The sequence below is a fragment of the Drosophila bipectinata genome, chromosome 3L (genome assembly GCF_030179905.1).
Source record: "Drosophila bipectinata strain 14024-0381.07 chromosome 3L, DbipHiC1v2, whole genome shotgun sequence".
Lineage (NCBI taxonomy): Eukaryota > Metazoa > Arthropoda > Insecta > Diptera > Drosophilidae > Drosophila > Drosophila bipectinata.
In genome coordinates, this window is record NC_091738.1 from 3518275 (window position 1) to 3530749 (window position 12475).

Consider the following 12475-nt stretch of genomic DNA (forward strand, 5'->3'; position numbering starts at 1 on the left):
GTGATGGCAACGGAAACGGGAACGGGTGTCATGTGTGCTGACAGGGTAAGGACTTATTGACAGTTGGCAGTACCACGAAAATACCGAAATATATATGGCAATAAATGGCCACAACAATCCCTTAAAGTCAAGCAATGTCAAATAAACAAAAGGATTTTTGGATTTCCAGTTGGCGAAAACAAAGGATCACTCAAGTTGATATGTAAAGAAAGGAATCAGTTGGATAGCCAGCAAGGAAATCAATTTAAAGAATTGGAAACATACTCCCATCCCTAACCTAAGCTTTCAAACTTTCTCATTAATCGAAAGATTTAATATTCTTTTTCGCACACTCGACCGCCTGTCTGTCCCTCGGATCTGTTCAAAGTTTTGAAACTGCTCTGAATGCCCCATAACAGAGCAAAATATAGCCCATATCAACTATAAAGACCACCATGAACTCGATTTTGTTTGGTAAACATGAAGAGAACTGCCAGTACAGACCGCCAGACTTTCATATCCCCCGAGAACGCTCCAGCGAGAAAAACACAGATAGAGCCTTTGGCGAACACAAAGTAATTGATTGTTTATGGCCAAACAATTTATGTGGCTAACAACTTTGATAGCGACAGGGAACTGCAAAATATTGACCATTTGCTAAACGATAATTCATAATGTTAAATCGACATTTTCAATTTGAGGCGAACTGTGGAGTTGGGAGCTGGCCCCGGGGTGGAGATTGGCGCACTCGCTGTGAAAGTTCACACATGACTCCCAGGCTGTAAATATAAACATAAACCCTCCACTTAATAAAGGCAAGTGCCGGGCTATGCCCCTGCCACTGCAACTGCCACTGCCCCTTAACCCATGGCCCTTAACCCGGCTGGCCCCATTGGAATCAATCGAACGTGTAATAAAATGCAATTTTTGCAACAGCGTCGCCTGCCCTGCCGATAAAATGCCGCTGTTTTTTCTTCATTTTTTGTACTCTTCTAGCTCCGAACGCATTTCATTTGACCTGGCCCAGGGAGAGGGCATAACCCTTCGGCACTTTAGGGTTCAATTGCTGTGTAAATGCTGCTTTAGCTGCTCCGCTACTGGCTCCTCCGCCCTGGGGGCCCCTTACCTTTCGGTGGCTTGTTAAAAACCAAACACAGTTACAAGTTTATCGAGTAGGAAAACAATCAAGCCAAAAACAGAATTATACCCAATATTGCTGGTCATTGTTGTTGGCACTTGTTTGTTGTTATTATTTACAAGCAATTTAAACAATCTGTTTGCTCGCAGGGTTATTCCATCTTCCTCATATACATATATTTTTTTTTTCTCGTAGCTTAACACAAATGTAAACACATCGGGGATTTATACTTTTTTTTTGTTACTAAAAGTATTGTAACTACATGAAATAATACACTATATCCCTGGGCTTAAAACTTGGCCGATGAATTGGTAGTTACATATTTTTTTACAGGATAGTTATTTGATAGATAAATTGATTTTTACAAGATTAATGTTTCTGTGAAAACTGTCAAATAGCATTTTGAATATAAATAATTACTTTTAATTTCTTCCGGTTCTTTTCCTTGACAGCATTTTTGCAATATTTGGCCATGTTCTAGCCCTGTTGCCAGCCGGGCTTGTTTGGCTACGTAATCGATTAGTTACGGTCGATTTCATAATTTTTCATAAACAAATTTGTTCAAGTCCTCAACTGCCTCCCAGACCTTGTCTATCCCCGATTCTTTGGCCAATGTATCGAAGAGCAAATAATGCAATTTGCCACGCAAAAAATAATAAAGAGTGGACCGGAAAGGCTAGACCTTTTGTGTCTGACTCCTGAGTTTGCTGCAGTTCAGCAATTATGTAATTTTTAATAGTCCTTGTCGACGGGGTAGCTCGTAAAAGTCGTACCATAATTTATTATTGTCAGTTTGGGACGAGGATACCTTGGGTGTTAAAATGAAAGCAAAGCGTTGAAATCCCGTCAAAAATGTAATAAATGTTCTACAAAAGACAGGACTTGCATCCATGTATTATTAACTTCAAGTAATTAATTCTTATTAAAATATAAACTATGTTTTCTTTTATTTACTCAATTAGTAGAATCCACTAAGAAACAACACTATTTATTGTGAGCATTTTTCTGTTACCAGCTTCACTTAAAACTTAATTGGCTTTACTGCATTTCAGGGATTATCCCTTTACCTCGAAAGGTCCTTGTCAGCACCTCTCTGTCGGAAGCCCGTCCTCTGCGTCGGTCAGACCCTCGGTCATTGTCCCACATTCAAGCGTGGTTTTGACCAATTGCCAGCCAGTGGAGATGGGGAAAAATATGCATGGAAACAGAAGACCATCAACGGGTCCGAAACCGAAACCATTCCGGACCGGAGGCTGCTCCACTCGAGGGCTACGCTTTTCAACTTTGTTCGCGAGCTCTTTCATGATGACGGTGATGAGGATGAATCCCCGACAGAGCGAGTCCTGGTCGCTAGCTAGTTGAGCCTACACTACTTGAAACCGGCACAGAACCGCAACTTAATAATTTTTTGTTTCTGTGGCAATTAAAAATGTTTACCTTATTTGCTCCAGTTTTTTTTTGGTGGAGTGTGGAGTGGAGTGGAGAGTCAGGACTTGTTATCTGTTTCAGTCGCTGATGCTGCCTCACTGCAACATTTTGTGCATGGTCATTTACTTTTGACTCCCACGGAGTCGCCAACCCTTCACTCCGGCCAAGTGGCGATGTTACTAATTAAAAACGCAAATGGGTTTATGATGTTGCACAAGTTGCGGTTGCCTTGGCGACTGCGTCCGCATCCGCATCCGTCGGGTGGCGAGGGCGATATATTTTTTACTGCTGTCGCTGCAAAATTGTAACATGACAAAAAAGCTGAAAAGAAGTTATAAAGAAAGCATAAAAAGAGCGCGGCATTAAAACAAATTTTTGCTTGCTACTTTTTTTTTTTTCCTTTTTTTGGGACAAATACAAAACAGGTCCTGGGTCCGCACTCGGCCCTCCTGTTCCTCAGTGGCCTGCGGTTGCTTGTGGCTGCTCCTTTTGTTGGGTTTTCCGGCCCTATTCCCACTTCTTCGAGGGTGTCCCGGACCCCCACGCTCCCAGCCATGGCTGCCCTGACTTTATCGCCATCCATCTCAGTGGTCCCCGTGCCGGGGACTGTGGACTCCTCCACGTTTTTCACGCTCTTCACATTGCTCTGGCATGTTTTGTGTTTTATTAGCGTGAAAATTTTTCAAAGGTGTCAGCACTTTTTACGTCCTTGTTTTTACTGTTTTTTGTTTTTCACTTTTCACTGCTTATTTTGCACTTCCAAGGAGTGTGTGGCGTTTTGTTTTTTTGCCCTTTAAATACTTTGCTAAATTTGTATTTATTCCAAACATAATTAGGAAATCGGAGATGCCCGGCAGCCACATCAAAAGAAATATGGTTTACTATTCCGGGAACTATTAAATATTTAAATTAAACTTCTATCTTTGAGTTTGTGGGATACTGATTTTCTTCTCTAATCCCTTAAGAGTAGAAATATTTTTAATTTTCCCCCTCAGCTGTTAGTTTCTCATTAAAGATTCTTCCGTCAACTATTCCCTTAATGGCCAGCAGTCCTAATCCCCAAAAACTGAACCCGAGCTGACCGGAAATCCCCAACAATATGAGTAGCCCCGACCACGCCCCTTGGCAGCCATTGTGTAATATCCGTTGACTATTATTCTAATTCATGCTGAAAATTAAAAAGCTGCCTATGAACCTCTGACCAGCCCCAAGCCCCAAGTCCCCAGCACCGAGCCCCAAACCTCAATCCCCATGACCGGCTTGTTTTTGTGCGAGTTCAGCGAAAATTTCATGCAAAATAAAACCCTAAAAAAGGAAGAACCAAACCGAAACGCCTTTTTGAATAGACGATGGCATTATGTTGCCTTCGTTGGTGTTGTTTTTGGGGGCTTTCGGCATCCTTTCCTGTTTTTGTATTCAAAATAAAGCGACCGCATCAACGAAATATGAAATAGCACAAAAATAATATTCAGTCTTTGTATGGAAATGTGAAAAAAATTAACATATAAATTAGCACAGCAGACAAAATGTTTGGGGGCGAAAGCTTTCTTTTTTTCCCAACAAGCCAGAGGGGAAAACTCCTTTTGTTTTCAAAAACAATTTTAGTGGCATAAATTTTAGGGCTGGCAATTAAAAATATTTTGTAATTTTTCCTACTAGAATGCAACTTTATGGGGTGAAAAGGAAACAGTCGAAGGAACTTTAATTAAATTTGGCAACAATGATGTTGTCACAATGGGGATACGGCATTTGTTTTGAAATAAGAACTCCTTCTGGGATAATTAAATTGGATTTCACTGCACTTTGATCTTATTGCACCTTAATATGAACAACACTTGCCAACTTTCTGGCTTCCTGTTGTCCTTAACCCATCTGAAGGACCCACACTCTCAGTTCTGGCCGCAACAATGTGCGCCTTGTAAAACAATTTATAACTTTTGCGATTTTGCCTAATAAGTTGGCATGTTGTGGCCAATAAGTTGCGGCTGGAGCAGCGGACATGCAGCGGAAGCGTTGCAAAACTAAATAACAAGTATGGCAGCAACAACAGCCGCAGGCAGTAAGATAGCGGAGCCCTGTTGGCCCCTACCATGCCACCATGCCACCCTTGTTGGCCCTGAACACCGTGGCACATCTTGACAACAAGTTAAGCGTGTTGTTGCTGCCTTAAATATTGTTAATTCTTCTAATTGTGTGTACGTTGTTTGCGTGTGCTAATGTCGCATATGCACAGGCAGCAACAACACCGGAGGGAGCAGCAGCAACATCGGCTCCCAGCATCCCGGGGGGAGTGGCTGGGGCATGCAGATGTGCAACTGTTTATGCCACAGCGAACTCTGTGGCAACCGTTGGCTCATTTAGCGATGGTAGGGTACTCTCAAAAATAGTTAAATGCAGAATTTGAAAGTTGTTTGCCAAAAGAACATGTTTTTCTTTTAAACTTTAAAATTTTTAATAGCTTGTTTTAATTACCAAGGGACTTAATAATGATAAAGAGGAGAAGAAGCTTTTACAAGTTACTTAAGAATAATATTTAAAATAAATTTTTTATTTATAAAAAAATATTCTTTCCTTAAAAATTTACCTTTCTCTGAAATGGATGTATTTATTTCAGTTGCCACCTCTAGCTTCTCCCATGAGACTTTTGTTTTGGTGCATAGCAACGCTTGACAAGTTGCACGAATGGTGGCAGGAGCTGCGAGTGGAGGCTCTGGGGCTGCTGCTGGCTGGGGGGCAGGGTGACCCTGTCGCTTATTAGTGCAAAACGCCGCACGTCGTCAGCGTGTATTGGGGCATGTGTGCGTGTACCCCGTGTTTTTGTTATTGTTAAATGTAATTAAATTATGCAGATGAGTGCCATCCTCTCCCCCGTTTTCCCTTTGGAACTTCAGCACTCTGCCTGGCTGGCTGGTTGGCGCATTAACTAAACTGACGTGGAAAAGTGTTTTTAGGTATTTGCATTTGACACCGACAAACAGTTTGAGGACGAACTAGTTGTGAAAAGCTGTGGCCAGATTGCCAAACAAGCTGACAGCACTTGAAAAATACATTTTATTTAAATAAAAAAATTAAAAACAAAAAAGCTATACACTTGGCAGCGGTGGGATTCGAACCCACGCCTCCGAGGAGACTGGTGCCTTAAACCAGCGCCTTAGACCGCTCGGCCACGCTACCCCTTTGCGTTGGTCGGTCAGAATACTCAATTTAGAATGAGACCCAAACTAAAATTAGTAAAAGCACACCTTTATTTTATTAATTTTGTTCTTTATTTTATTTTATCTTCTAGTTGTTGAACACTGTTGAATTTTCAATTAGCTTCACTTATGCGATTAACCATTACATTGAGAGAATTCCTTGTATGACTGCCCATTCCGGCTGATCTTTTATGATACGATAGATGCTGATCCACAAATTTGGTTTGTATTCGGCTACACTCTATGTTTGTTGTATTAATTATAGCATTTCGCTTGTTTAACTATGCTTTTCCCTTGTAATTTGCTTATATTGTATCTTGAATTGATTTAGGGTATAGTATTAGTGTTGTTTCGTCGTATAACTAGATGAAAGATTCGCTTCGTTATGAAATATGAATATGAGAATTGCGTTTGAATAAGTTTTCAATTACATATGCTAGTTGTGTTTTTTGTTCGTTTAATTTTTACTTTAGGTTACTTTTAACTCCCTTGTATTGGTTTTGCAATTTGTTCCATTAAATTGTTAAATATGTACACGTGATCGAATATGTTCTCTCGACTCGTTGCTGCGAAAATGAACAAAAAACTTTAAATTCTGAAACAAAATCCCCCAGCCGAAGCTGGAAAAACAAGAAATACAAAACGAAAAATGTAAGTTTTCGAGATAGCCATTTTTTTTTTATTTACACAATATAGTAATTCGTATATAGGTTTATTTGTATTTGTTTATGTTGCATAAATTGCTTATGGTTTCATATTTTGTGAATGCGGCGTAGGTTCTACATGAATATTGTGAAGTTTTAATGCCTTTTGTTTTGTATTTGTGTCGTCTCTCGCTCTGCAAAGACCTTTTATGCAATATATGCCGGCTTTTATTTTACTGAGTCTATTAACTATAAAAACTGCTGAGTTCTATTTTTAGGTTTTGCATATAATTTACTTTACTTTACGTTTGTTTAGCTTTCTTTTATTTATTTTTGGAATATTCTTTTGTGATAGTTTAGGCTAAATACAATACATACATAGTTTTAATGACTGGTGCTTAAGCGCTTAGCTTAATGTTATATAATAAAGTAAATTAATTTCTGGGGCATCGTTTTTTTTCAATTTTCTTTCTTTAAATATTTGATTTATTTGTGGTCGCAAACATTGTTTTTAAGAGCTTCTAATTATGTACATGAATTGAAGTGCGTTTAAGCAAAACTTAATGAATAAGATCACTGGATGCAAATGAAATGGCAGAACGGGGTGCTTGTAAGCCTGTCGTTACTCCTCCAAGTAGTTCAGCTACCGGCAGCCATTTTGTGCCTTGTCCTGCATCCTTTAGTACCCACCCTCTCGACAACCTTTCGAATTAAATCCTAATTTATACAGAATGCTTTCGCCTGAATACACGTAACGTAGGAATATACACTAGAATAAGATATTAAATTAGATCGCTCCCGTCGCGCCACTCTCGGCCCCAACTCAGCCCTTGTAGAAGTAATGCAGCTCGATGTCCGGGTCCGGCCGAGGCTTGATTACGGTGCGGCCCAAGGTGCCGCACGTCTTGGCCGGATATCAGTGGTACCGACGCAGGCTCCCATTGTTGTTGCCGGCGCCCACCATTCCCAATGCCCCGCCGTGATGGTTGTTATTCGAAAGCGTGGCTACGTTGTTGTTGTTGATGCTGCTGTTGAAGGATCGGCGTCCGGTGGTGTTGCCGTGGATGAGCGCCATGCCCACGCCGTTGCGGAGCGGCAGAGCCGGAGGCGGTGGCGTGGGCGTGGGGCTGGGCGGCAGGTCGTGGTCCAGGGGCAGCGAGTAGTGGGAGTTGTTGTGGATGTAGCCCGGCTCGGTCATCGCGTCGCACGGCTTGGCGTACACCCCGCCGTAGCCGTGGTTCGGTTGGTTGTGGTTGAAGTGGTCCTGGGTGAGGCGGATTCCGTTGGCAAGTGGTTGGCTGTAGTGCGACAGCGTGCTCTCCTGCACCACCGCGGCGGTCTGACGGTGGCGGGGCAGGGAGGCCACGTTCAGGGTCTTGCCGCCGTTGCAGGCCAGCAGACGCATGTCCTGCTGCGAGTGGTGGATCGTCTTGGGCGTCTGGGCGCGCGGGGCACCGTTATTGGTCATGTAGTGGATGTGGCTGAGCTGGGCGAAGGAAGAGGAGGCTTGGTCCACGGCGCTGGGAGCCTGCATTTGCTGCACCGCCGCCGCATTGGCGGCATTGATGGCGCCACCCCGACCCCGCAACTGAGGCGGGGGTGGTGCTTCTAGCTATAGCTCGGTGACAGGTATGGGGCGGCTGCTGCCGCCCATGTACGGATAACCACCTGCTGACGGGTGCACGCCTCCGATCCCGCCCGGCGGCCTGGCCATGTACTCCTCGTCCGAGAAGGTCTTCTGGTACTCGCGCTCCTTCCGTCCCAGCGCCGAGTGGCCCTTCAGCAGCTCCCGTATCCGACGGCGGCAGGTGTAGAGCAGCAGGGCTAACGTCGTGATCAGGGCGGCGCACGCCACCAGCAGGATGCCGATGATGGCCTGCTTACTGGCCGCTCCGTGGGCACAGCCCAGGATGGGCTCTGCCAGCTGGGCCAGGGGCACATCCCGCACAGTCGCCGGATAGGCGCAGTTTACCGGAGCAAACTGGCCAGTGGCATTCCGACTGATCAGCAGGTGGTGCAACCACAGCAGTCGGCAGTCGCACACGAAGGGATTCTCGGAGAGATCCAGGCTCTGGAGATCGGCCCAGGGCACCAGGCCCTCGTCCAGGCTGCCCAGCTGGTTCGCCTTCAGCACCACTGTGCTCAGATGGGGCAGACCTCCCAGGGCGGTGGCTGGCAGCTCGCTCAGCTGCTTGTTGCTGGAGAGGTTCAGGTGCTCCAGATTGGTGTTGCCGCTGAAGGCACCGTTCTCCACACGCCGCAGACGCTTGGCGCCGGTAAGCTCCAGTTGCCGCAGCTCCCGAAGACCAGCGAAGGCTCCAGATGGTATTACTTCAAAGTCGTTCTGGCCAATGCTGAGCTGCTCCAGGCGCCCCAGCCTCTGCAGAGCGGCTGTGGGAATCGCCGCTAGGCTGTTATCCGAGAGATCCAAGTAGCGGAGGGCCTCTAGGCCGTTGAGAGCCTCTCCTGAAACATTATGAAGCCCGGCTCCGCGCAGGTCCAAGCGGGTCAGACCCTTAAGATCTTGGAAAGCCCCACCGGGAATCGTCATAAAGGAGTTAGTACCCAAGTAAAGTTCCGCCAGGGCCGGCAGAGCCTGGAAGGTCAGTTCTCCGGGCACCGTGGTCAGCGAGTTGTCATCCAAGTAGAGCACTCGCAAATTGACCAGCCCATCCAGGGCATGCGGATCAATGTGGCTGATGCGGTTCTGGCCGAGATTCAGCTCCGCCAGCTTCACCATGGGGGAGAAGGTGCGGTACTCCAGCTCGGCGATGAGGTTACCGCGCAGGTTGAGCACGCTGATGGTGGAGAGGCCTTGGAAGGTCTTGTTAGAGACCTGGCCGATCTTGTTGTGGTCCAGGTGGAGCTCCTGCAGCTTGGCGTGGTACTTGAAGGAGAGCTCCGGAATGGAGACCATGTCGTTGAAGGACAGCTCTAAGAAAGTGAGCTGCGTATAGAACTGCATCGACGAGTCGATTGTCTTCAGCTTGTTGTTCTTGATGACGAGCCGCTGGATGGCGGGGTTGAGGGCGATGGGCAGGACATCCAGGGAGCCCTCGCCACAGTTGACCATCAGTGTGTCGTCGTCGCATTCGCACCCATTGGGGCAGTTGGCCAGTCCCCGGGCACTGGGCACGTGCACCACTGCCAGGACTAGGAGCAGGAGGCCCAGGCTCTGGCCAAGGAGATTGGCGAACGACATGGTAATTGCCAGTCGTCCGCTCATTACCCACTCACTGGCTTCTATCGTCTGGCTTTTTCCCCGGCTCCGGCTGTCGTTGCTTTGTGTCTGCTTTCCTCCTTTCGGTTAGCTGCTGCGTTCTGGCCAAGTTAGCCAATGGCTTTTCAGTCCAGACCAGTCCGGCATTCGCCTGCAAAGAGGGGAGAGAAAAAAGCGGAGAAAAGGTTGGTTAGGTTGGAGCGCTTTAAATTGATTTTCCATTAGAGTTCAAAATTGCTTGGCTTTTGGATTTTCATTGGATTTGGCAGCTGCAGAGTCGCATTGCCCCCGTCGGGAGTTAATCGGTAGTTTTGTGGATTACTTGGCCCCCTCCCGGCCCGGCCCCGACGTTCAACCTGGGGTAGCAAGCCCTGAGTCGCCGCCATTTGCTGTCGGGCAGTAAACAAATGAAGACAATTTAAATGGCCACGGCCTGGACATTAGGAACGGAATTAGCGAACGGCTAAAAGCAAATGGAAGTTGCAGCAAGTTTTGCTGTAACAGTTGCCCGACAGTCTGTTGCAGACTTAATGGTTGCCCGGCAGTTGGCTCTAATCGGAGGAGTAGCTGAGAGGCGGCAGCTTTATCGATCCAGGCAGCTTTCAGGGCTTCAAACGACGGACAACTTAAGCTATTTCTGGCCAAATTCTTGGTTGAATTTGTTTGCTTGGCTGCCAGATTTGGAAATACATTCAGACAATGACGTAGACTTTGTACAACCTCTTACAAATGAGTGGCAAACCAAACAGTAATAACAGATAAATATGAAATGGCTGAACCTAATTAAAGCTTGTGATTCTTTAATTTTTAGGATGAACTGAGAGATACTCACACCCTAGACAAAACCTCCCTTTGAAGACCAACAGAATTTCCTGGAAATACTAAACCCCTCCCAAAAACGCACACATGCCAAACAATGGAGATGGAAACTGCCCCGGCAACCCTTTGTGTCAACTGGCAGGTCCCCAAAGTCAGACCCTGGCCTTAAACCCCAAGACCCCAGCCCCTAGCCCCCAACCTCCACTCCAACCACCCCAGTTTACGCCCCAATAGATGCCACTCCCCGAAGTGTCCCCGGACAGGCCAAAGATACGCCGCATAGTTGGGGCCAAACTTAAAAAACAACTTGCACTTTGTTTGCTTTGGGGACATTTATCAGCTTCGGGGCTGCTGGGGAGGGAGAGCTGGCGAAACAAAACTTAATTTAGCACGGCCAACAGCCAGAAGTTCAAGGATTTAAGGATGGGGGGGACCAGAAAAAGGATATCGGCACCGGGCTCCCCAAACGGGCCATAAAATAAATAAAACAAAAGCTAAATTCTTTTTTCCTTTGTTGTTTTTCCCGAGCGGGGAAGGGGCTGAAAAAGACAAAGGATATGCGAGTTTACCCCTCAGCCCTTTCCGCGCCCCTTTTTCATATTTTTCAACTTTACGCAGTGTGGGCGTGGCCGGGCCCCAAAGGCGCAATGAAAATAATCATAGATGTGGGTCAGACTTCAGAGGGGCGGCCTGTAATATCTCGAAGAGCTGTCTTCGTCCAACCAAAGGATAACTTCCGAGCCCCAACATGCTGAAACTCTCGCTTTTTATTATGTAAATATCACATAAACACCCGGGAGCAGCCATCACATGGAACAAGGCCACAAAAAATGGCACTCGTGGCGGGTCCTGGCTTTATCCTGGTGTCCCGACTCCTCATCATTATCATGCATATGCCATAAAGCAACTTGTTGAGACTGCAATGGGCTTCTGGCTCCTGACTTCCCTTCATCTCGATTTTGGAAGAATAAACAGCCGCCAGCCTACAGCCGACAAAATTTTCGGAGAAATAAAAACAAAAACTGTGAAGTTTTTCCTTTTAGCAGCTCACAGATGGTTTGAATGCATATGGGAGTGGGTATAGTGTGGGTTTTTGGGAAAAAATCATATTTAAATTGCTAAAATCCTGTTAAATGGCCATCGCAAGACCCCGGGCTGGTTTTCAATGAGCTGCCAAGAAATCGACCTGCAAAAGGGTTCAGCTATTATCACTTGGGCTAGGACGAGTCAAGTGTGTTTTATTTTATTTTTTATAAGCAGGGTTGAGCTGTATTTTAATATGAGATTTTCCTTAATGAATCCATTTCTACAATTCAAAATAGCCGGTTTAAAATCTCAAATTTTATCTCCTAGAAGTATGCTACCTTTTTCTTATAGACAGTGATTTTATTTTATACATTTTGTTTTTACTGTGTGATTTTTATGGGGTTTGCTGCTGTTGCTGAACTCATTTATTAGTTCCGCTTGTACCGGATACCTCCTCAGATCCTCTAGCCACAGCCATTGTTGCAAATGTTTGTCTGTCAGTTGAACTTTTCCACAGAAAAAAAATATATATTGATTTAAAATTAAGATAATATGTTAAGCTATTGATATTAATTGTTTAGTAATTATAGGAGACTTCTTCAGACTTAAAGTATGCCTTCTATTTAAGCTTCTTTTAGATAGTTTCCTAATTTATGTTTTTAACCAAAAACCCTGCTAATTCCATTGACCTTAATTGAGACTGTTTTCGTTGCAGCTGTGACTTGTATTTTTTTCACTCTGCAGCCCTGTGGCCCTGGCCCAAAAAAATGTCGAACTGTCGGGGGCAGTTGGGGCGGGCTAGGTGGGCGGCGAAAGCCCTTTTATTGTATCTGTCTGGTGGCGTTCTGTGTTCCGTCTTTTGCCGGTTTTGGTCGCCGGATTTTGGTTTTGCTTCTGCCCTGACCCAGCGCTATGACTTCCGCTTCGGTTGCCACTCGCCAGCCCCCGCCGCACATTACCTTCCCCCTTTAACACTTGCTGGCCCTGCCCTTTTTGTTTAGTTTGCAGCCCAAAATGCAGCTATATA

The 12475-nt window shown here is 45.5% G+C and overlaps 1 protein-coding gene, 2 long non-coding RNA genes and 1 other non-coding gene across 4 annotated transcripts in view; 1 reads left to right on the top strand and 3 right to left on the bottom strand.

Moving 5' to 3' along the window:
- The first annotated feature begins 1848 nt into the window (after positions 1-1848).
- On the top strand, positions 1849-2558 carry LOC138926272 (uncharacterized). The gene is made up of 2 exons (XR_011442736.1): positions 1849-1971; positions 2170-2558. It is a non-coding gene; the product is annotated as an uncharacterized lncRNA (long non-coding RNA).
- Positions 2358-3136, bottom strand: LOC138926273 (uncharacterized). The gene is made up of 3 exons (XR_011442737.1): positions 2932-3136; positions 2555-2866; positions 2358-2486 (listed from the first exon to the last, which is right to left on the bottom strand). It is a non-coding gene; the product is annotated as an uncharacterized lncRNA (long non-coding RNA).
- Positions 3137-5637: 2501 nt separating this feature from the next.
- On the bottom strand, positions 5638-5719 carry TRNAL-AAG (transfer RNA leucine (anticodon AAG)). The gene has a single exon. It is a non-coding gene; the product is annotated as a tRNA-Leu (tRNA).
- A 672-nt stretch (positions 5720-6391) lies between these two features.
- caps (capricious) overlaps positions 6392-12475 on the bottom strand; it is a 44763-nt gene continuing 38679 nt past the window's right edge. Inside the window, 1 exon segment of the mRNA XM_070279641.1 lies at positions 6392-9754. Coding sequence (XP_070135742.1) covers positions 7207-9609 — 2403 coding nt within the window. The 5' untranslated portion in view covers positions 9610-9754 and the 3' untranslated portion in view covers positions 6392-7206.